This window comes from Polyodon spathula, chromosome 43, assembly GCF_017654505.1.
Source record: "Polyodon spathula isolate WHYD16114869_AA chromosome 43, ASM1765450v1, whole genome shotgun sequence".
Classification (NCBI taxonomy): domain Eukaryota; kingdom Metazoa; phylum Chordata; class Actinopteri; order Acipenseriformes; family Polyodontidae; genus Polyodon; species Polyodon spathula.
The window spans coordinates 1360495-1384588 of record NC_054576.1 but is presented as its reverse complement, the minus strand read 5'-3'; the positions used below and the strand labels follow the sequence as shown (position 1 = coordinate 1384588).

Sequence of the window (24094 nt, the reverse complement as noted above, 5' to 3'; positions counted from 1 at the left end):
AAAAAAAAAGAGTCCCTTATATCTTTGAAGGATTCCATCCAAAAGTGTGTATCATTTTCTTTTACATCTTTCAGTTCTTTGATTGTGTACAGATCTAGAAATGAGAAACACTGGCTGATCACACACCTGATCATGTGATTCCCATACAAGTACTTGTCTTGAATGTGTCCATGTCCTGTCCCTTCATCCATACCGATAGCTTGTGGCAACCCTTCTCTCGATCCAGTAGAAAACGCACTGATGACAAGTACTTGCATTGTTGCACGTAACCTCACTGATAACTAACACAGTGCAACAACAATAGTGCAACATGCATATTTGAACTGCTTGATCTGCATGAGTTAATTGTTGTTAATCCTGGCCTTTTTTCCACTCTGCTCAACGGGTATAAATTCCAATCTTTGGCTCTGGGGCGAATTCAACTTGATAAAGCGCTGCTGTTGGATGTCAGTGACGGGTGAGTGGAATCTGAGCCCGATCCACCTTATACAACCAAACTACATGATCCGGCTCCAGTGAAACCAAACTCCATTCCATATTTTTTTTAAAATCATGTTACTATATGTGCTACTGAATCACCACATAATCCACTGTACTCACTGACACAGGCACCATATAAATACCCACCTTTCCCAGCTGACACAGTTGCTGTTCAGTTAGAAATATAAAAACAGTGTAATACAATGGGATATACAACATACTAAAGGTCTTCACCGTGTTAACAATTTTGCAATGCGTTGCTCTTATACTGATTACGGTACACTTGACTGCACGGCCAAGTCGGTCTATCCCTCCCAGGAAAGAAAAAGCACGCAAAAAACAAACTGGTTATAACTCTTACTTTATTTATGTACATTGACAATCACGACAGAGTAACACCAGAACTCAGTGATGCTACAAATATTATTAAGCATTCATAAGCAAATTATCTAGCAGCAGCACTGATCCTTCTTTATTGATTAGCATGTCACAACCGGCGTTCCGTAGGTCTGCATGTTGTTTCTACGGGTGAAGCCGAATTGAAGCTGACATTCTGCCAGTAGTGCGCCTCCGGCGGGAGGAGGTACTGGCAAGGTTTTAAAGTCCACATATCTGTCCCCAGTAAAATTACTGAGCGCTCATTGAGGATGTATGTATTTTTGGAAGAGTGCTTTTGAAGTTCTACTGAAAGAAAGTAATTGTTTCTGGAAAGAATGGGAGAAGCAAGGAAAGAAGAACGGGTGTCTCCTGTCAAAAACTTTTTTGCTGGAGGAGTCGGGGGAGTGTGTCTGATTTTAGCTGGACATCCCTTGGACACTATCAAGGTAATTCAGACATACACCGTATCTTTAAATTCAATAAATACAACCCCGAAACGTGTCAAAATCCGAACTGCTGTTGTATTTCCATTCTGGAATGTTATTATTATTATTATTATTATTATTATATTATTATATTATTATTATTATTATTATTATTATTATTATTTAAGCCGGCTGTGTGGTTCGGTTACACGCATAGCTTTTACGTGTGTCATAAATCGATGTATTTTAATGAATTCATTAGTATGAAAGAACAGAACAAACGCTGTGCCTATAAAATATCTGCTAGTGATAATGAAACACGGAGTTAATATGGATGTATGAGCTCGAATATGAAGATACGTTTTCTTAGTGAATTCAGCTGACTAACCCATTGTGTATAATAATAACTTTATTTTTTATTTTCTGTACTTCCTGATTATCCTGCAATGAAAGATCGCCTGAATGAAGCGAAACTCTTTGAAACTTGTGTGCGTTACCTTGAAAACCTGCCACATATTCTGTGCGGTACCGTACCCTCTAGCTTTCATAGGCGGCTGAATGTTTTGGGTACTTTGGAAACCGATGCAGAAGGCTTTATGTTATCAATTCTCGTACTACAATAAAATAAAATATTAAATAATTGCAATTCGATTGCAGTTAAAGCTGACCCCAAAAAGAGTGTTCTTCTGTTTCAATGGTTTTGTATTCTCTCAGTTAGTCAAAACACAGTGAGCCCCACGGTTTGGAAGAAACAATATAGGCATTATATCGCCCGTTTCCTAGGAATTAGCCCCTGCAGCTTGAGATGTGAGTGGGATACCAAGCGGTTGGTTTGTGGTGTTGGTGGGCTGCAGGGTGCATCAGGCCAGAACGCTGGCATGTTCTGTATAGGAGAGTTCTCCACTCAGGGAGAAGTTGAACAGTGTGCTTGTGTCACCGTTCTGGAGAGTTAATGACAAGCCAAGCTTGGTAATACCTGCAGAATCCACTGCCCTCTCTTTCTGTTTGTTTTGTGGCGTTGATTCTTTCCGGTTCCATCAAGGAGCTGACAACCCAGACCAAAACTTGAAGGATGCACAGAAACCAAAGGAAACAGCTGGAAATGGTGTACAGATAGATAGGATACCGAGGAGGAGACACGTGGTGAGGGAGGTGGAACGGCTTACCTGCTCATGTTGATGCAGAATTTGTTCTAATACAACAAGCAGGTTTCACTTTTGGGAATGTGTACAAACTGGAATGTAAACCAGACCCACATTTTGGCGAAGTTGAGTACACAGAAAGCTGAACTATGGAATAAAGTGGTAAAAACAAAAAATGCAATTCTTTTTAAGTTATTAGTATATTTTTATTGATTTTTCAATAAAGAACTTTGCATCCGGTAACAATTATTCATTCAGTTCATAAATACATCCTAATACATATAATTAAATCCCTCCAACCTCACCCCGTACAGTCAGATAACAAATAGGTCATAATATAACAGATTTAAACATGCACATATCATAACCCTTCCTAATTAAGGAATTACTGACCGTCTGTGTGTTTGTGTTTCTCAGTGTTCTGTGTTAAAATGCTTTGACTGTGAGTTCAGTTACATTGCACAGATGCGTAAGGTGTGTGTATATTGACAGCAATGAGGTATCACATCACTAGATGGCACTGGTTCTTCTATTAAGATGCATTGGACAGGTTTCTACAGCAGGCATCTAGAAGTAAGGAGAAGGCCCTGATTGAAAACAACACAGGAGGGGAAAGGGACAGTAAAAACATACAACAATGAAAGTTCAAGATCCATGAGCTGTGATTGTTATCAGTGAGGACAGTGGCCCTGTGGTTGGGTTCACCAGACCAGACAGTATGTGTCTTGTATTAAGATGCATTGGACAGGTATCTACAGCAGGCATGCTAGATGGCACTGGTTCTTCTATTAAGATGCATTGGACAGGTTTCTACAGCAGGCATCTAGAAGTAAGGAGAAGGCCCTGATTGAAAACAACACAGGAGGGGAAAGGGACAGTAAAAACATACAACAATGAAAGTTCAAGATCCATGAGCTGTGATTGTTATCAGTGAGGACAGTGGCCCTGTGGTTGGGTTCACCAGACCAGCCCTCTCTTATCTACAGTAATTCACTGTGCATTTCTGCTGACTCATGGCATTGTGTGCTGTATCTGTCTTCTGGCAGTTTGTAATTGTCAGTGGGAATGCTGTGGAGCACTACTGTATTATACTGATGTCGTTATCCCCGGCAGGGGGTGAAGGCTGCTGTCTGTAGGCATGTTTTCATATAACTGGGAAACCGCTCATCCAGTTGTGATGAAACTTAACATTATTTAGCATAAGCTATTGAGAGCATGTTGAGGATATATAGGAGTGTCTCTCTGGACACATATGTATTCATTCACATGTCACACACATGAGGAATGTTTTAAAATTAATTTTCTTTGACAGTGTTACTCCTAGCAAAATCAAAGTGCGATACACTTCCAACCCGGTTTCTCTAGCCTTTTATTACATTTCAACAAAATACGTACCAACAGAAGTGTGTGGTTTTTTTTTTTCTGAACAGACTTTTTAAATAATTCACTGCTGCAAATCGTTCTTTTGAACCTCGACAAAGTTCATCATAGTCTTTTGCTTCGGTGAGGCAAAATAGGTTTGCTTGGGATTCACAAAGTGTCTGCTTGAGGAACTAATTTTACAGAATCTGCATCATTCTGCTGCTTATACCAAGAAATGAATCCTGAGACTGAAGCATGCGTTGTTATGTGTGTGTGTGTGTGTGTGTTGTGTGTGTGTGTGTGTGTGTGTGTGTGTGTGTGTGTGGTGTACTGCTATATTCACTAACCTGTGGCAAATGACTTTGCATGCAAAATGAATCGCGTGGAAAAAGATACCGCATGCGAGTCATTTACATACAATGAATAATGGTAATCCATGGAAATGCATTCAAATTCAAAGTCCCACAGAACACTACAAATAACATGTCAGATATAGGCTACATAGGATGTATTTCACTTTGTGGAAGATGTTGCCGGCTGTCATCCTTGTCGCTGTCATTCTGACAAAGTGAGAACCGGACTACCTGTCCTTTGGAGTGCCCATATACTAAAATAAAGGGTGTGTAACGCTTGCCGCATTTCCCACACATTGCGCCAACGTCGTAAAGTGAACGATACTACAAATGTCCGTTTAGCTTGCTTTATTTCGCACGAAATAAACACGTTAATCAAATAATCACACATCTTCCTTTCTGTGTATGGGTTTCTCTACCCACACAGATTTGGTGTGTAATAAAGTCCATTTAAACGAGGTGTTAATCATCTCTGCTGCGGACAAATTAGAGAAGAGACAACGCCTGTTTGAGTTCCTCTTGTCAATGACCCTATCCCAACTCAAGGTGACCCTCTTACTGTTATTTCCAAGACTCGATGACAAATCAATAAACTTTCAGTCCACGTCACAAATTGAAAACAACCTTTCAGGTTTAACTGGAGTCAAGAAAGTCCAAAGAAAAAACTAGACTAACGTCAAACGGTTTCCAAAACAAAGCTAACACAATCCCCGATGGAGCTAGCTTACAATCTTTAAATTGAACCTGAGGTGGACTATATGCCATGTGGCTGTATCCACCACATAGTGTAGGTATATATAAAAAGAAAAAATTGAAATATAATATAAGGGACTTTTTTTTTCACTTTTTTCATTCCTTCCCTGGACGACAGAATTTTACACGTTCGTTGTCGTATGAACCGTGTGTCGCTACTTTGGACTGGACATGTTTAATGTTTGGGGTTGGGGTCCGACTCCACTTTCCCACTCTTCAAGAGTGGTGAGGGGATGGAATGGGTTACCTAGTCATGTTGTTGAAGGAGACTCTTCTTCACACAGAGAGTGGTGAGGGGATGGAATGGGTTACCTAGTCAGACTCTTCTTCACACAGAGAGTGGTGAGGGGATGGAATGGGTTACCTAGTCATGTTGTTGAAGGAGACTCTTCTTCACACAGAGAGTGGTGAGGGGGTGGAATGGGTTACCTAGTCATGTTGTTGAAGGAGACTCTTCTTCACACAGAGAGTGGTGAGGGGATGGAATGGGTTACCTAGTCATGTTGCTGAAGGAGACTCTTCTTCACACAGAGAGTGGTGAGGGGATGGAATGGGTTACCTAGTCATGTTGTTGAAGGAGACTCTTCTTCACACAGAGAGTGGTGAGGGGATGGAATGGGTTACCTAGTCATGTTGCTGAAGGAGACTCTTCTTCACACAGGGAGTGGTGAGGGGATGGAATGGGTTACCTAGTCATGTTGCTGAAGGAGACTCTTCTTCACACAGAGAGTGGTGAGGGGGTGGAATGGGTTACCTAGTCATGTTGTTGAAGGAGACTCTTCTTCACACAGAGAGCGGTGAGGGGATGAAATGGGTTACCTAGTCATGTTGTTGATGCTGAGTTACAGATATGCTTTAAGATCCGACTTGACAAAGTTTTGAGATTAATCTGCTCCTCGGAACCAAACCCAATAACCTCTTCTTGTTCCCAAACGTTTCTTGTGTTTGTTGGTGACAGGTGCGTCTGCAGATCCAACCAAAAGCTGCTCCGAACCAGGCAGTGCTGTACTCTGGGACCATTGACTGCTTCAGAAAGACTGTGGCCAGAGAGGTGAGGAGACCCACAGACCCACAGACTCACAGTCATGCACACAGGACCAAGCCCATTCGCCTTCAAAGTGATTGCTGATTTTTAAAAAAAGGGCTCCATACATCTCCTCATGTAATTTAAAGGGATATTTGATAATCTCAAAATGACTAATCAGCTGCTTCCCCTATTGACTGACATGCTTTCAGCCAGTAATATGACCCAAAGGGCACTGCTGAGGTGAAATGACCAGGGAAGTAAAGCAAACAGACTTCCTGGAAGGCAAGGCAAGCAAACTGAGAACTTTCTTTAGCCCAGTGTACTACCAGTTTCAAAATGGGAACACATGTTCGCTAAGACATGTGTTTCTTTTAAAACTGTGCCTACTAGACCTATGTAGTTAATGGAAGTCATCAATTGGTAAGATTTATGGAATTGTGTTGTTATCTGCAGTACTTGAAAAGACAAAGCACATGCTTTCTGCTTTTTAATTCGTTTTCATTCCCTAAAAACTTCCATAACTTCAAAACACTTCCGGAACAAAGCAGACGTTTTAGCGAGTGACTTCTTCTTGACTTTCTTATCTCCTAACCCCCCCCCCCCTTTGCTAAAACCTAAATGTTTTTTCCGTTGGGCCCACAGCCATACAGTACTATAAACCTTATCAAAACTCATAATGCCACAATGTGGCCCACAAATATAATCTCAGAGTACATTCTCAAGATGCGCTTGTATAATGCACTGGTGAGATTGCACTTGGAGTACTGTGTTCCATTCTGATCACCACAGCACCAAAATGAAATCGTGGCCCAGGAGAGAGTCCAAAGAACAGCAAACAGGCTAATCCCAGGGCTTCAGCTGTGAAGATTGAACAAAGAATTAAAAGGAATTGACAATGGCAACCATGGCTTTAAGCACCGCCCAGAAACCAGGACCAATAGATAGTTGGAAATGAATACTCCTTTTCCACTGGCACATCCCAGGCCCCAGGCCCACAATGTGTGGCTGCTTTTCCACTGGCTGCTGTATTTCAACTTAAATACAAGATCTCTTAATACGGCATCATGTACATGCTGCACCAGGCTGTGGACAAGAGGTAGAAGCAGAGATTTAGGATAGAGAGTAGAGCGGTGAGGATATGACACCGTTCATCAATTATATTCTTATGTGCTTATAGAGAAAACATGTTTGAGAGTTTGTGAACAGGCTGACTGTAGGGGCGACGTCAGGCCAGAAAGGAGTACACAGAAAAAGACAGTACTGGCAGGTGAAAACTGAGACGCTGCCCAAATATTATAATGAGATGTACGAAAGCTGCATCCATTTTTTAAGAACTTTTGAAAGCACGTTTTCAACAGTCACAGTTGTTGCAAGCCCTATATTTCTAAATATTATCCATAATAAATGATGGACCTGAAGTCCAGTAGCTCACCATCTGCGTTCCAGTTTGCCAGGCATGCGTTTGTTCATACGTGTCGTGTCGTTAAACCATGGGGAGAATCTTTTTACACCTGCTTTCTTCTGTTAGTTTTTATATGGTGCTTTTTATCAAAGTGCTTTACAGTGCATACAAGACATAAATCCTACTATGTTTATCATTAGGCCTATAGGCTACATTTAGGGTTACCAGATTTCCAGATTAAAACCTGGGATTTGTTCAATTCACTACTTGCATTTTCTGAACAAGTGAAAGCACACAAAAGTATGATACAGTAACATTCATTTTCATGGTGCGTACACAGAAGTAGCCCTATTTCATTAAGTGTCAATAACTGTACCTTTTAAAGTGTATAGACATCATAGCGATAAGAGATCCTTTGTAGTATAGACTTGCAGATTTTTTTTCCTGTGCGAACTACAACACTTATAATTGTTAATTCAATCACTGTTCTAGGATAAAAAAGTATACTTATATAAGTAGGCTTTGTACTTTTCTACTTTTATTTCTGTCCTCTATACATCTGTAATTAGCATTGTTAACCCATCTCCAGTTTTTTGCAATGTCAACAAAACAAAACTACCAAACAGCTACACCCCATTTTTGGGGAAATGTTGCGCCTGACAAACTGACCTGAAAGAAAACATTTCAGCCAGATCGAGTAAGGTTAACCCCCTTTTTGAACTGTGCAAAAAACAGGTTTAACATAGAAAGTTAACCTTAACTGTAGTGGCTCTACAGTATTAAAATAAGTAAAATAAAAACGGAACAGAATGCATTATACAGGTGACATTTGATGTTTGACAAAAAGTGTTATTTTGATTCTTTTTTTCTGCTGTGTACTGTACCGATACTTTTTTTTAATATAAAAAAGCACTATATAAATGCAATAAATAAATAAAAAAATTAAGTGTTGCCACGAAAATGCAAATTGCGGTATGTTAACTGTTTTATAAAGGAGTCTGTGTGGTCCAGCGGTTAAGGCTTGTAACCAGGAGGTCCCTGGTTCAAATCAGCCACTGACTCACTGTGTGAGACCCTGAGCGAGTCACTGAACCTCCTTGTGCTTCGTCTTTGGGGTGAGACGTTGTTGTAAGCGACTCTGCAGCTGATGCACGGTTCACACGCCCTAGTCTCGTATCTTGTAAAGCGCTTTGTGATGGAGGTCCACTGTGAAAGGCGCTATATAAAAATAAAGATTATGATTTTTTATTATTATTATTATTATTATTATTATTATTATTATTATTATTATTATTAATGTTCAAAAAAGAAAAGCAGGTTTTCATTTTAATCATACTGACAGCTCTGATTTACAGCCGCAGCAGGGGTCGAGCGCCCCTGGCAGGCTTGTTTCCTGTTGTAGACTGTTACAGTTGTTTAAGCCTCTCTGACAGTTTGGCTTGGCCTGTGCACTTCAAAAGTGGACCCCGAAGCTGCACTGGTTAGTGGTTTGTATTGTAGGGATCCACGGACACCTTGTGATACATGAAGAGTATTGAAAGCGTGGCTGTCTGCTGCACACGCCTGCAGAACACTCCCAGCATTCCTACCCCGGCATCGTGTTTCATAAGAACATGAGCAATATTACCAGCAAGATTAGGCCACTGGACCTGTCTATGCTTGTTGAAGTTGACTGATCTCAAAACTTCAGCTCCCTTCAGTATTCCCTGTTGATTCTGTAGTGCCCTGCCAACTGGAATCGAAATGCTTTTGTTTTGCAAAATAACCCAATTTCAATTTTAAATTAATCCAGAAATCATAAAGAGCTCGCAGGAACATACAATATTAAGCAGTGAGCAGCTGTACATGTTGTCTCACTTTACACTCCCCTCTTTGCTGTGTTACAGAGCTTGATCACTCGGAGGGCTCTGGGCTCTGTTGTTCCAATACTGAGTCTTCCCTTTACCTGACTTTGCCAGCGCTGCCAGATTGTTTTCTGTAAACCAGTGAAAAATCAGTACCGACATTTAAGATTTAAATATTTAATTAAAAAAAAAAAGCATATATAAGTGCTATGTATTTATTTAAACTAAAAAAAAAAAAATAACACAGGTAAGTAATGTTATACATTGTGTTTAATTTATTTATCTGACTTGTTTTTTTATTCTTTTTATTTTTTTACATTTCTCGCGATTAACAGAGTAAAGCGCCGCTGTTTCTGCGGTAGGTCCAGGAAAAAAAAAAAAAAAAAAAAAAAAAATCAGTTTTTAATTGTTTAATTGTATAGAACTGACAGCAGATAAAGGGTTTTTTTTGTCTTTAAATACATTTCAAAATCAATGATAATTCAATTTGTACTGGTACCGTTCTTAAATTGATGAGGTGTAAAAAATAACTTCTTATGTCACAACTGAAACAAGAACCCCAGCCAAATGCAAATGAGTGTCAATCATGTGTAAGAATCCCCATATTAACCAATCCTGAGGAAAGAAGTAGGCGGGTCCACAATTTTCTTGAGCTGGATTTCCAGATTTGCTGACTTCATTGAAAAATTACCTTTTTTTTCTGAATGTTTTTTAATCTTGTATTCGATTTTAAGTCTACTATTCAGTATTTTTCCGATATTTATAAAATTCACAATATTTTGATTAAAATGTTGTTTTATTTTGACTCTGACATTGTAATAAGCAGCCCTGCACTGTGTCCTAGGGATACACTGTAGCACGTATGTTTAGACAGAGGAGCAAGTGCAAGATGTTCAAAAAGTCACACGTGATGCGTTGGTAAAGCAACAGAACCAATTAGCACCTGATGCTGTTGGCCAGTGGCCAATCAAAGTCTGATTTGCTGGGCATAGTAAGTAGCTTGGTCAAAAACTAAACTGAAATACTTACACAAAAATATTATGCTTTCAGTGGATGAGGAACGGGGAGAAAACGTAAATCAGTTTATGAATATTAAAAACAAAAAAATGATGTTTCGAAGTATACAAAAAACGAAACAGCAGGAGTGGGCCACATAAGGCAGAGGATGGTTTGCATTGCAAATACAGTTGCATTGAGGTGCATGTTTGCGCTGACAGAATGTAAGAACTTAGCAAGTGACCAGGGGCCTATTTTACAATAGTGGTTTAAAGAGTTATCCTGATAACTTCCAGGTTTAATTGTAAAAGTCAGACTTAGTCTGTTGCACAAAACAAGATAATAATAATTCTGGCTTAAATCCACTTTATCGCAATTAAACTAAACCACTTTTGTGCAGTATGCCCCAGGTAACTACAGACCAATAAGCCTGACTTCTATTATATGTAAACTTATGGAAACTACAATAAGATCCAAAATCGAAAATTACAGTATCCTGGGAGACAGTCAGCATGGTTTTAGGAAAGGGAGATCGTGTCTAACTAACCTGCTTGATTTTTTTGAGGATGCAACATCGATAATGGATAATTGCAAAGCACATGACATGGTTTATTTAGATTTCCAGAAAGCTTTTGACAAAGTCCTGCATAAAAAATTAATTCTTAAACTGAACACAGTAGGGATTCAAGGAAATGCATGCACATGTATTAGGGAGTGGTTAACATGTAGAAAACTGAAAGTACTGATTAGAGGAGAAACCTCAGAATGGAGTGTGGTAACCCGTGGTGTATCACAGGGATCAATATTAGGTCCTCTGCTATTCCTAATCTACATTAATGACTTAGATTCTGGTCTAGTAAGCAAAAACCTGTTAAATTTGCAGACAACACAAACATAGGAAAAGTGGCAAACACCGTTGCTGCAGCAAAGGTCATTTAAAATGATCTAGACAGCATTCAGAACTGGGCAGACACATGGCAAATGACATTGCACGCAGGCAATAACAATGTGCTTTATAAATATCATATGGGAGATACTGAAATTGAAGAAGGAATCTATGAAAAAGACCTAGGAGTTTTTGTTGACTCAGAAATGTCTTCATCTAGACAATGTGGGGAAGCTATGAGCTATGAGCTAAAAGGCCAACAAGATGCTTGGATAATAGTGAAAAGTGTTCAATTCAAATCAAGGGAAGTACTTTACAATCAATGCATTAATAAGACCTCATCTAGAATACTGTGTTCAGTTTTGGTCATCTCGCTACAGAAAGGATATTGCTGCTCTAGAAAGAGTGCAAAGAAGAGCGACCAGAATTATTCCAGGTTTAAAAGGCATGTCATATGCAGACAGGCTAAAAGAATTGAATCTATTCAGTCTACGAGAAGACTACGCAGCGACCTGATTCAAGCATTCAAAATTCTAAAAGGTATTGACAGTGTTGACTCAAGGGACTTTTTCAACCTGAAAAAAGAAACAAGGACCAGGGGTCAAATGGAGATTAGATAAAGGGGCATTCAGAACAGAAAATAGGAGGCACTTTTTTACACAGAGAATCGCGAGGGTCTGGAACCTCCCAGTAATGTTGTTGAAGCCGACACCCTGGGATCCTTCAAGAAGCTGCTTGATGAGATTCTGGGATCAATAAGCTACTGACAACCAAACGAGCAAGATGGGCCGAATGGCCTCCTCTTGTTTGTAAACTTTCTTATGTTCACTGCTCTCTAAAGAGGCTTGGTGTTTAGTCTGGGTCCCTCTCGTTCCAGGGGCTCCGGGGGCTGTATAAAGGAATGGGGGCTCCTCTGGCAGGCGTCACCCCCATGACAGCGATCAGCTTCTTTGGTTTTGGACTGGGCAAGCGTCTCCAGCAGAAGGAGCCAACTGACACGCTCACGTGAGTCAATTACATGCAGTCGCAGTCCCAGTCTTGCAAAACCTGCAGTACAGTACAGTGCTGCAAAGTGTCGGCAGCTAACAAAATAATCCCATTCACTTCCATTTACTATCCAGGTCTTAAATAATGAATGGGTGAGGGGGTGCAATAAAAAAAAATAGGCTGCATTTTTGGGAAGATGAGCAAATTCAAGAAGCAATAAGGCCTAAGGACATCCCAGTCGTGTTTTGAATTAGCAGGTACTTAAGGTGTTAATTACCTAAGTATTCTTTGGGCCAGTTGATTGGAGTCACTATACGGACACCTTGAGGTATTGGGCTGACTTGCAAGGTAGTCAGTTTGTGTAAATTGTGAATTTCTCATGCCTCTATGCATGTATTCCACTGTACCTCTAATGCGTCTCTTTGCTCTCACAGCTACCCACAGATCTTTGCAGCTGGCATGCTGGCTGGTTTCTTAACAACATTCATCATGGCGCCAGGAGAAAGAATCAAATGTCTGCTGCAGGTATTGAACAGTGTTTCTGTGGGTGGTATTGTTACAGGCTTATTTTGTCCTTAACATTTGACTTGGGACTGTCTATTAGTGACTGGAGAGAGCATTCTTTCTCTTTGTGATTGAGTGAGTGGTTCAGTCTCCGTGCCTGAAGCCTGCCTTGGACTGGAGGGAGCACCCTTTCTCTTAGGGGGGTGAGGGAGTGACGGAGCAGTTCAGTCTCCGTGCCTCAAGCCTGCCCTGGACTGGAGGGAGCCCCCTTTCTCTTTGAGGGTAAGGGAGGGAGGGAGCACTTCAGTCGCCATGCCTCAAGCCCACCCTGGACTGGAGGAGCACCCTTTGGTGGAATCTTTGAATTTTGAATGATTGTAGGCTGCAAATGGAACTGTTGGCAGCCCTAGTTTAATATTGGAATGAGATGATTCAAATACCAAAGTGTGGTTTAAAACTAGAACAGACGCACGTAAAGAAATACCTTGATATTTGAATAGAATACAACTGAATAGAGTACAAATCAAAGGAGGTTACAATTAAGTTGTATAGTGCAGGTGAGACTGCACTTAGAGTGCTGTGTCCAGTTCTGTTGACCACAGTACCCAAGGGCCCTGGAGAGTCCAACAAAGATCAACCAGATTAATTCCAGGAGTTAAAGGAATGATCTACGAAGACAGGCTAAAATCTTTAAATATAGCACTAAACCAGGTTCAGAGGACAGTTGGAAATTAAGTGGAGATTATATATATATATATATATATATATATATATATATATATATATATATATATATATATATATATATATATAACATCAAAACAAACTTAACCCCTATATTTGGATAAAGTTCACTAGATGTGATCGAAAAATGACAAACACTGTTTTAGAACAGTTTTATTGTGCTGATTAACAATTGACACATGGAGATGCTGCAGAATGATCTGTCGCTCTTGGGCAGGTGTTCTGACTCTTGGTCTCCCAGTTGGTGTCCTGTCATTGACAGAGTGTGTCTGGTTATACCGTCTCGCCAGGTTTGAAACCAGTGGGTGCGAGCGCACAAGATGGCGAGCCACAGCCCGCTGCCCCAGTCCAGCCTCCAGCATGCCGATCGCACGAAGGCGCCGCTCTCTCGACAGACGTGGCAGATTGTTTCTGTGATTTTCTTTATTGCTTTTATTCAAGCTTGCAATTCGCCAGCTGAAATCACTCCACATCCAGTGTCCAATCAACTATCTCTCTAATTAGGGGATTAAGTGCATATGCTTCCGTCATAGTCATTCATGGTCAAGAATGAACGACCGAGTGATTACATTTTTTTCTTCCAAAAATAAATGTGTTAGAATAGTGATAAGGGCAATTAGCCCTCCGCAGGGAAAATGTGCGTTTTGGAGAGTGCCAAACTAAATTGTTAATTATTTTATTGTTTTAATTATCACCTGCACCTGGTAACTATTGCAAATTAGTGCCAGGTGCAGCGTTTAAAAATTGTGCAGCCAGCTTGTTGTGGGCTGCTGTGTGTGAAGAAGCCCCACTGACAAAGAAAAAGCTATTGTGTAAAGCCATTTTGTGTGTGTTTGCCTGAGTTAGGTTTCAAATTTATATAATGCTTCAAATGTGTATAATACATTGTAAGGGTTCGTGTGTGGCCGAAGATTTCTCACTGATAATTGACCCTTTCTAAGTCAAAACAGCAAGTTTCCCAGTATCTAAAAAGCTTAGAGGGAACGTCGGTAGGTGAGGTTATGGAAAGGGTTACAGTCCTGGTGTTGAGGCTGAAGCACTTGGATGGTTTCAGACCCAGTTTACTGCTAGGAACCGGATGACACTGTAGGTTGTCGAATGGCCTCTCCTGGTTTGTGAATGCTCTTGTCCTCTTCTGGTGTTCCAGGTGCAGACTCACTCTGGCACCCGGAAGTACTCTGGGCCGATGGACTGTGCTGCGCAGCTTTACAAAGAGATGGGAGTCCGCGGAGTCTACAAGGGCACTGTGCTGACACTCATGAGAGGTGCCAGCAATTGCATTTGGCTTCCTGTTGTAAACTTGGAGTGCCCCATGTCATTGCTTGTGATTTACTATTCATCTTCATAAAGTATTTAAAAACTTTTAGAAGTGTCTGAAAACTGTCAGAAGTGTCTCCTTCCCCCTCCTATCTATTTCTGTGGTGTGCTTAAAGTATTGAATAGGGTTAACTGTGTCAACTCCTTTTAATATTAAGACTCTCTTTTAAGATTAAGACTCATAGGTGCTCCCAAGCAGCGCAGGATGCGCCCTATAGCCTGGCGATCATAGGTTCAAATCCAGGCTATGTCATTGCCGAGCGTGACCAGGAGTTCCCAGGGGGTGGCGCGCAATTGGGCGAGCGCCGCCCGGGTAGGGAGGGCTTAGGTCTGCAGGGCAATCCACGGCACACCTTGCAGCAGCACCCCCTGTGGCTGATAGGGTGTCTGCAGTGGTCCTTTCAACAACATGGTGACCTGATCTGAACGCAGTGTTCTAGTGCGGTTTCAATCCTGCAGGGCCTCTGCATTGTTGAGCCTTACCACTGCTGTAGCAGAATGATTAGGTACTGAATGTCCTCTCTTTGTTAAACATACCAGCATGAATTTTTTTCAGCTAAACCAATCACTTCTCTTCCAGACGTCCCTACCTCTGGAATTTACTTCATGAGCTACGAATGGCTGAAAAATATCCTGACCCCTCAAGGCCAAAGGTGAGTCGTTGTCTCTTCTCTTAGCCCCTTGCCTGTCAGAAGCCTTCTCACTGTCCCTCACACTCACTCTGCAAGGTATATACAGTACCTGGGTTGAGCACATGCTCAAAACACCAGAGCTCAACAAATAACAACCCCATTCGTTTTTTTTTTTTTAAATTTTTTTTACTGATGCAGCAGAAAAAAGCAAGAGCCTGCAGCTCGTAAAACCTGAAATGGCTCTTCAAACTCCTATGCAAGGAGAATCTCATTTGCATCCCTGTAGCATTGTGTTTTGAGCTAATTTCAGGTTTTACGAGCTGCAGGCTCTGTACACATTGTACTGATGCAGCAGAAAAAAGCAAGAGCCTGCAGCTCGTAAAACCTGAAATGGCTCTTCAAACTCCTATGCAAGGAGAATCTCATTTCCATCCCTGTAGCCTGTATTGTGTTCTTGAAAAACTAATGTGTCGATACAGTTGCCTCCGAGAACACCCCTCAGGAAGCTAGCGAAGTGTGCTTGCAGTTGACCACCATACACAATATGCCAAGGGCAATCACAGTATGAATCGATAAACACAAATGTATATACATTGTCATGATCACGCACATGCATCAGCGTATGAAATGAACAGAATAGGTAAGAGAAAAGCAACAGGCAAGAGTATGTTAAGTTGTAATAATAAAAGTAACAGACCAACTAAACTAACTGATGACCAACTCAATTAACAAAGCACCCCTACATATTTGCAGCAGCAGCGCTAACAGTTATGAATACAGGAGCACTATTCAAGACAAGCGCACGTTTTAACACGTTTGATTGGTTACATCTCCAGTCATTCATGCAGCGCGCAGCTGAAACAGCAGTTTGATTGGTTACATCTCCAGTCATTCATACAGCGCGCAGCTGAAACAGCAGTTTGATTGGTTACATCTCCAGTCATTCATACAGCGCGCAGCTGAAACAGCAGTTTGATTGGTTACATCTCCAGTCATTCATGCAGCGCGCAGCTGAAACAGCAGTTTGATTGGTTACATCTCCAGTCATTCATACAGCGCGCAGCTGAAACAGCAGTTTGATTGCTAGGAAGAGGAGGTGCATGATGCTGTGTACGCTGCAGGAAGCACGTTCGCTTCTACAATGTCTTCCCACAAATATTTGAAGTATAAACAACTAAAGGTAAAGCTAATTCAGAGATGTTGATAACTCTCTTGCTTATGTTGCCAAAAACAGACTTTCCCAACCAAAAATATAAAAACAACAAATATCAAAACCCTGGTTTCTTGTATTTTAATGTGACATTTATTTATTTATTCATTCATTTATTCAATGTTTTTGCCATTTGACTTGTAAAATGATAGCGCTTTATAGTTTGGTTATTTTATAAGCAACGCTATAAAAAAAAATACTGAAGCTATAACATATTTTTGTTATCTGGGAGGCAGTGTGGTCCAGTAGTTAAAGTCCAGGGCAGAAGGTCACTAGTTCAAATTCCACATTTGCCACTGCCACTGTGTGTGACCCCTGAGCGAGTCGCTTCACCTCCTTGTGCTCCGTCCTGCGGATGAGGTGTTAAATCAACGTCCTATTGGAAGTGACTCTGCGTATAATGCGCAGTTCACAGCCTGTCTCTGTAAAGCACTTTGTGATGGTGTTCCACTGTGAAAGGCGCTATATAAAAATAAAGATAATATCTTCATGTTTGGTGATCAGATAGCTGATTGCTTTAAGTGTAGACTTCTCTATCCCTTAGCTATAAGATGCTATACACTTATACTCTAGCCTTAAGTGGTACCTACAAAAGACAAAGTCACGTTTGTGTGCCCCTATGTATTAAATTGGCATAGCTGAGAATCCGTTGGCAGTAGCTTTGTTATGGCTGTCGAATATTGACACCACCAGGCTTGGGCTTCCACCTGCTGTTGAAGTAAAACCTTACACATAATTCACTGAGGAAGATTTGTTTTAGAAGGACAAAAACACGAAAAGAAAAAAAAAAAAAATTTGTTTAAAAAGATGGGCCCTAACATTAGCTTGTTGCAAGACATAACGCAGTTGTCCCTATGAAATTCCTATTCAGGTATTTATTATTACTCTTAATATTATTATTATTAGCAGTCGTCATAGTAACAAGGTGGAGGGACAGAGCGTGATGGGGTTCATCCACTATGAGAATGACAGTGTGTGCGTATTGTATCAGTTCAGCAGTGGTATAAGATGATCCCAGTAACCCTGCTACGTATGAGATGTTTCTTGACTGTGGAAACCAGCAGCTCTGCTCCTCCTGATGTGTGAGTGAGCTCTGCTCCTCCTCATGTGTGTGTGTGTGTGTTTCAGTGTGAGCGAGCTGAGCGTTCCCAGGATCCTCTTCGCTGGTGGGGTGGCTGGTCTCTTTAACTGGGCCGTGGCATTACCCGCTGATGTGCTGAAATCCAACTTCCAAACAGGTACCCGCAGAAAAGCACAACCACACACTTCAGGGTGTTCAAACATGGTCTAAAATCTGCAAGCCAGATCCTTTTAATGGCATGGCTTCTCCTTGTAACCCTCAGGTGTGTGGATATTTGATTACGTTTGAACACCCTGTCGTGAGTCATGGCTTTCAAAGCAGCTTTCCTGGGCATATTCACACTCAAACAGACATCTGGTATTACAGACATAATGGCTCTCCTCCTAGCAGCTGAGTTAGTAATACTGACATCAGTACAAGACACGTCTTTACCTCTCCACTGGAGAGCTGGTCTTACGTTGAATGGTAAGACGCTTGTCTTTGAACAGTGTGGTTTGTGGTTCATGTCCAGCCCTGGCCTTTTCATTCAGTTCAATGGGCTGAGATGCCAATTCATTAAACACTAACCATGGAATTAGCGAGTTTACTGTGGTGAAGGGATATAACGGGTGGAGACAGCATTGTTGTATGGCATCTTGTTTCTTTTTTTAATAAATAATAAAGAAAACCTTTTTTTAATGTTCTTCAAAATAAGCGTCATTCTTTACACTAAGAAATAATACATTTAGTTATTTTAAAATGTGTGATTATTAAAGGAATGCCTGCACCCTCCCTCCTTGTTTGCACAGCTCCTGAAGGGAAGTACTCTGGTTTCCGAAATGTCTTGAGAGAGCTGATCAGAGAGGAGGGACTGGGTTCGCTCTACAAGGGCTTCAGTGCCGTGATGCTGAGAGCATTCCCAGCCAATGCGGTAAAACCGACTGTCTGTTGAAAAGGATATCACAGTGCCAACAATACATTTAGAAATGGTAGGATAACATGAGAAAATGCACGAACGAGAAGCGACCCCTCTATTTTTGGGCATTGTGGGCAACTGCGGAAAGGTCCATTATTCAGAGTGGACCTCAGTTCTCATTCCTCACATTGTAAAAACATTTGGAGTGCAAGGGGCATGTGTTGTGCAGGTTTAGTCAGTGAAAAAGAGATTACTGGCTTTGTCTGTCCGGTTCTTTCCACAGGCTTGTTTTCTGGGATGAGGAGTCACACATTGATCTTGCATAAGAACATGGGGATATTTGCAAGCAAGGTTCCTACTGGTTGAACTACAAACTTTGTCAAGCACAATACAAAGACCAGGTCCAGAGGACACAGAAGGTAGGAGACACCTGTTCACACAACGGTGAGGGTATTGAATGGGTTACCAAATCATGATGTTGATGTTGAATCACTGGGATCCTTGAAGATTCTTTAAGACTTGACAATGCTTTGAGATCAATCAGCTAACCTAAACAACATGACTAGGTAACCCATTCCATCCCCCCACCGCTCTCTGTGAAGAAGAGTCTCCTTCAGCAACATGACTAGGTAACCCATTCCATCCCCTCACCACTCTCTGTGTGAAGAAGAGTCTCCTTCAGCAACATGACTAGGTAACCCATTCCACCCCCTCACCACTCTCTGTGTGAAGAAGAGTCTCCTTCAGCAACATGACTAGGTAACCCATTCCATCCCCTCACCACTCTCTGTGTGAAGAAGAGTCTCCTTCAGCAACATGACTAGGTAACCCATTCCATCCCCTCACCACTCTCTGTGTGAAGAAGAGTCTCCTTCAACAACATGACTAGGTAACCCATTCCATCCCCTCACCACTCTCTGTGTGAAGAAGAGTCTCCTTCAGCAACATGACTAGGTAACCCATTCCATCCCCTCACCACTCTCTGTGTGAAGAAGAGTCTCCTTCAGCAACATGACTAGGTAACCCATTCCATCCCCTCACCACTCTCTGTGTGAAGAAGAGTCTCCTTCAGCAACATGACTAGGTAACCCATTCCATCCCCTCACCACTCTCTGTGTGAAGAAGAGTCTCCTTCAGCAACATGACTAGGTAACCCATTCCATCCCCTCACCACTCTCTGTGTGAAGAAGAGTCTCCTTCAGCAACATGACTAGGTAACCCATTCCATCCCCTCACCACTCTCTGTGTGAAGAAGAGTCTCCTTCAACAACATGACTAGGTAACCCATTCCATCCCCTCACCACTCCCTGTGTGAAGAAATGGATCCTACTCTTTGTCCTCAATCTATTTGCACTTAATTTCCAATTGTGTCCTCTGGTCCTGGTTTCCTTAAAGTTTAATCATCATGCCCTAATTCTTCTTTGTTCCAGTCTAATCGGATTCAGTTCTTCCAGCCTGTCTTCACCCTACGGCTCATTCCTAGGAATTAGTAACCAAAGCTTTGTCTGTCCTGTTCTTTCCACAGGCTTGTTTTCTGGGATTTGAGATCACCATGAAATTCCTCAACTGGCTGGCACCGAATGCATAACGAATGCCAAGATCCTGAGCCGCTGTCTTTGGGGTCCCTCTGGAACAGATCATAAAGGATGAGCACAACAGGCTCAGCTCCTGGAACACTCCTACACGTGGTCATGTGCTTCCTGGGGCAGGGTGTTTAGTTTTAGGAAGCATATTAGGGATCCCTACTGTGATTTTTATATTGCACACAATCAGTGCTGAGAGACTCTCATACCTGCGGACCAACACAGAGGGATTGAGACGCGCTTTCAGTCAAGTTCCAGCCTGTGCAGAACGATCATTTATTTTAGCTAGAGAAATCCTCACATGCACATTCCCATTTTAAGTGGTTGCAGCAACAGGACAGTTCCACAAATCTTTGGACTTCCACAAGCTGCGCAGGGCTCAAAGGTGCCGTTATGAAAGAAACAAGTTAAATGCAAAAATGCATTCATTTTAAAATCATGAGAACATTGTACTACATCAGGGTAAAGAAAGGTCTTCGTTTCTGTGCCTCAGGAAATATGTTTGCACTTCCTTGCGCATATGACCTCAGCAGTATCTTCATCGAGGTATGTTACTGGCTGTAAGAATGTCAATCAATAGGGGAAGGTAGCTGGTTGGTTAATGACAGGAAAGAGGCTGTCAAAGGGGTGTGGAAAATTTCATCCTCTAACACTATCTGAAAACACGGCTTTAAAACAGATTAATTTAACCTAATAAAATATTATAACACATGTTTCTTTGAAAACAGCACTTAGAAAAAATATATAAAAAATGAAAGTGGAACATGTCAAAATTAATATTTGTAGAATACATTTTGTTAGCTACAATCCATTTAAAAACACCTAAAGGACACATACAAAATCTCAAAGCAAACAAGTTATTTCAATACAGATACCCCTTTGATTCAATGTAAGGTTTATATTTTTACATGTATTATATGGTTACACCTCCATCTTCAATTTGCCATGTCTCAAAGCTATTTTCAGTTGTTCAGTAAACAGTGATTTGTTGTGTTTTATTCAATGTTTCCAGAGTCTTTCTGTATCAGAGAGAAAGCCATTGTTTTGCCTTGTGGTACATCAGCAGTGTAGAGGTTTGTCTGTTACATCAGCAGTGTAGAGGTTCTGTTACATCAGCAGTGTAGAGGTTCTACTATTACATCAGCAGTGTAGAGGTTCTATTACATCAGCAGTGTAGAGGTTCTACTATTACATCAGCAGTGTAGAGGTTCTGTTACATCAGCAGTGTAGAGGTTCTATTACATCAGCAGTGTAGAGGTTCTACTATTACATCAGCAGTGTAGAGGTTCTGTTACATCAGCAGTGTAGAGGTTCTGTTACATCAGCAGTGTAGAGGTTCTATTACATCAGCAGTGTAGAGGTTCTATTACATCAGCAGTGTAGAGGTTCTATTACATCAGCAGTGTAGAGGTTCTGTTACATCAGCAGTGTAGAGGTTCTGTTACATCAGCAGTGTAGAGGTTCTATTACATCAGCAGTGTAGAGGTTCTGTTACATCAGCAGTGTAGAGGTTCTATTACATCAGCAGTGTAGAGGTTCTACTATTACATCAGCAGTGTAGAGGTTCTACTATTACATCAGCAGTGTAGAGGTTCTACTATTACATCAGCAGTGTAGAGGTTCTACTATTACATCAGCAGTGTAGGTTCTGTTACATCAGCAGTGTAGAGGTTCTATTACATCAGCAGTGTAGAGGTTCTGTTACATCAGCAGTGTAGAGGTTCTGTTACATCAGCAGTGTAGAGGGTTACATCAGCAGTGTAGAGGTTCTACTATTACATCAGCAGTGTAGAGGTTCTATTACATCAGCAGTGTAGAGGTAGAGGTTCTACTATTACATCAGCAGTGTAGAGGTTCTATTACATCAGCAGTGTAGAGGTTCTATTACATCAGCAGTGTAGAGGTTCTACTATTACATCAGCAGTGTAGAGGTTCTATTACATCAGCAGTGTAGAGGTTCTACTATTACATCAGCAGTGTAGAGGTTCTATTACATCAGCAGTGTAGAGGTTCTACTATTACATCAGCAGTGTAGAGGTTCTACTATTACATCAGCAGTGTAGAGGTTCTATTACATCAGCAGTGTAGAGGTTCTATTACATCAGCAGTGTAGAGGTTCTTCTGTTACATCAGCAGTGTAGAGGTTCTACTATTACATCAGCAGTGTAGAGGTTCTACTATTACATCAGCAGTGTAAAAAAAAAAAAAACTTCTACCGAGTACAAGTTTTACTACTTAAAAAATACATATGCTTAACATCTAAAAGTTTTATTTGATTAAAGTAGTCTATAAATGTATGTGGGAACACAGTAAGGGTTACACTACAATAAAATAAAAAAACAGTATGATCCTTATGTCTATATGAATATAAGATTGAGAACAGGGGGGTATGTAAAAATACACACGAGTTCCCTGAGCAGCTTCATGCGCTGGCCGTTCTATAGGAAGAGCACCAGGCTGAGAATCCTAATGTTCCTGCACACATCGGCCAGTCCCTACGCCCTGCCTCTGCTCCAAGAAGCCAGCGACTGCTGGATCTGTAGCTGCGGTAGAAGTGCCAGGCGCAGAATCTGTACATTTACATTTGTTAACGATATCCATTACTTATTGCACAATATGCAAATTGATGCTAACAATTCATTCCAGTTCTGTGCGGTGGAAGAAGAGGTGGAGCTCTTGTTCCTGTGACATCTTAAAAGAATTATACAAAGAAAATATGACTACTACTACCACTACTACTATAATAATAATAATAATAATAATAATAATAATAATAAATAATAAATAATAATAATAATAATAATAATGAGGCTAAAAGTTCAGTTAGTTGTGCTTAACAATATGCATTTTTACAAACATTAATAACAGGCTGTACGAGGAGAGGTTTCCGTTTGCAGTGCCTTTTGTGTTCTTTCTTGTATGTGTGGTTTGGTACAGCTTTACTGAGGAATAACATGAGAGTCGACCAGTTAACAGGATCTTGACTGCTGAAATCTTGCGAGACACAAGCTTGATTCCTGCTCTGGTTTAAATGTGTCTATCGTGAGAAAGCGATTGACCCTGCCCTTAAAGTAGCATTAACCAAAGGACGTTTTTTTGCTGTTTCACAATGTATTCGCGTTACGTCACAGTCATGACTGTAGAGTCCATTTTCACATGCATTTAAACCCAGCCATTGTCTATGCCTTTTAGGATTTTGATTGCTTGAATCAGATCGCTGCGTTGTCTTCTCGGTTCAAGACTGAACAGATTCAATTCTTTGAGCCTGTCTGCATATGACATGCCTTTTTTTTTTAACATTACTTCCCTTGATTTAAATTCAACACTTTTCACAATGTATCCGAGCATCTTGTTAGCCTTTTTTATAGCTTCCCCATATTGTCTAAATGAAGACATTTCTGAGTCAACATAAACTCCTAGGTCTTTTTCACAGATTCCTTCTTCAATTTCAGTATCTCCCATGTGATACTTATAATGCACATTTTTATTGCCTGCGTGCAGTACCTTACACTTTTCTCTGTTAGATGTCATTTGCCATGTGTCTGCCCAGTTCTTAATCTTGTCTAGATCATTTTGAATGACCTTTGCTGCTACAACAGTGTTTGCCACTCTTCCTAAGTTTGTGTCATCTGCAAATTTAACAAGTTTGCTTACTATACCAGAATTTAAGTCATTAATGTAGATTAGGAATAGCAGAGGACCTAATACTGATCCCTGTGGTACACCGCTGGTTACCACACTCCATTCTGAGGTTTCTCCTCTAATCAGTACTTTGTGCTTTCTACATGTTAACTACTCCCTAATCCATGTGCATGCATGTCCTTGAATCCCTACTGTATTCAGTTTAAGAATTAATCATTTATGCAGGACTTTGTCAAAAGCTTTCTGGAAATCTAAATAAACCATGTCATATGCTTTGCAATTATCCATTGTCGATGTTGTATCCTCAAACAAGTCAAGCAGGTTAGTTAGACACGATCTCCCTTTCCTAAAACCATGCTGACTGTCTTTCCCAGGATACTGTAATTTTCGATTTTGGATCTTATTGTAGTTTCCATATTCATATAGAATACTGTGTTCAGTTCTGGTCACC

At 40.9% G+C, this 24094-nt stretch overlaps 1 protein-coding gene across 3 annotated transcripts; it reads left to right on the top strand.

Annotated features, from left to right (window-relative positions):
- The first annotated feature begins 1061 nt into the window (after positions 1-1061).
- On the top strand, positions 1062-20995 carry LOC121305395 (mitochondrial carnitine/acylcarnitine carrier protein-like). Of its 3 annotated transcripts, none has more exons than XM_041237010.1 (9): positions 1062-1304; positions 5852-5944; positions 11926-12053; positions 12470-12560; positions 14431-14548; positions 15181-15253; positions 17571-17680; positions 18312-18433; positions 19944-20995. In XM_041237010.1, exons 1-9 carry the CDS (start codon positions 1194-1196, stop codon positions 20004-20006), a joined length of 909 nt encoding a protein of 302 aa, XP_041092944.1. In that variant the 5' UTR covers positions 1062-1193; the 3' UTR covers positions 20007-20995. The 3 variants fall into 3 exon arrangements, with proteins under 3 accessions (XP_041092944.1, XP_041092945.1, XP_041092946.1); XM_041237011.1 differs by lacking the exon at positions 19944-20995 and adding an exon at positions 18702-19012; XM_041237012.1 differs by lacking the exon at positions 5852-5944.
- Positions 20996-24094: the final 3099 nt, after the last annotated feature.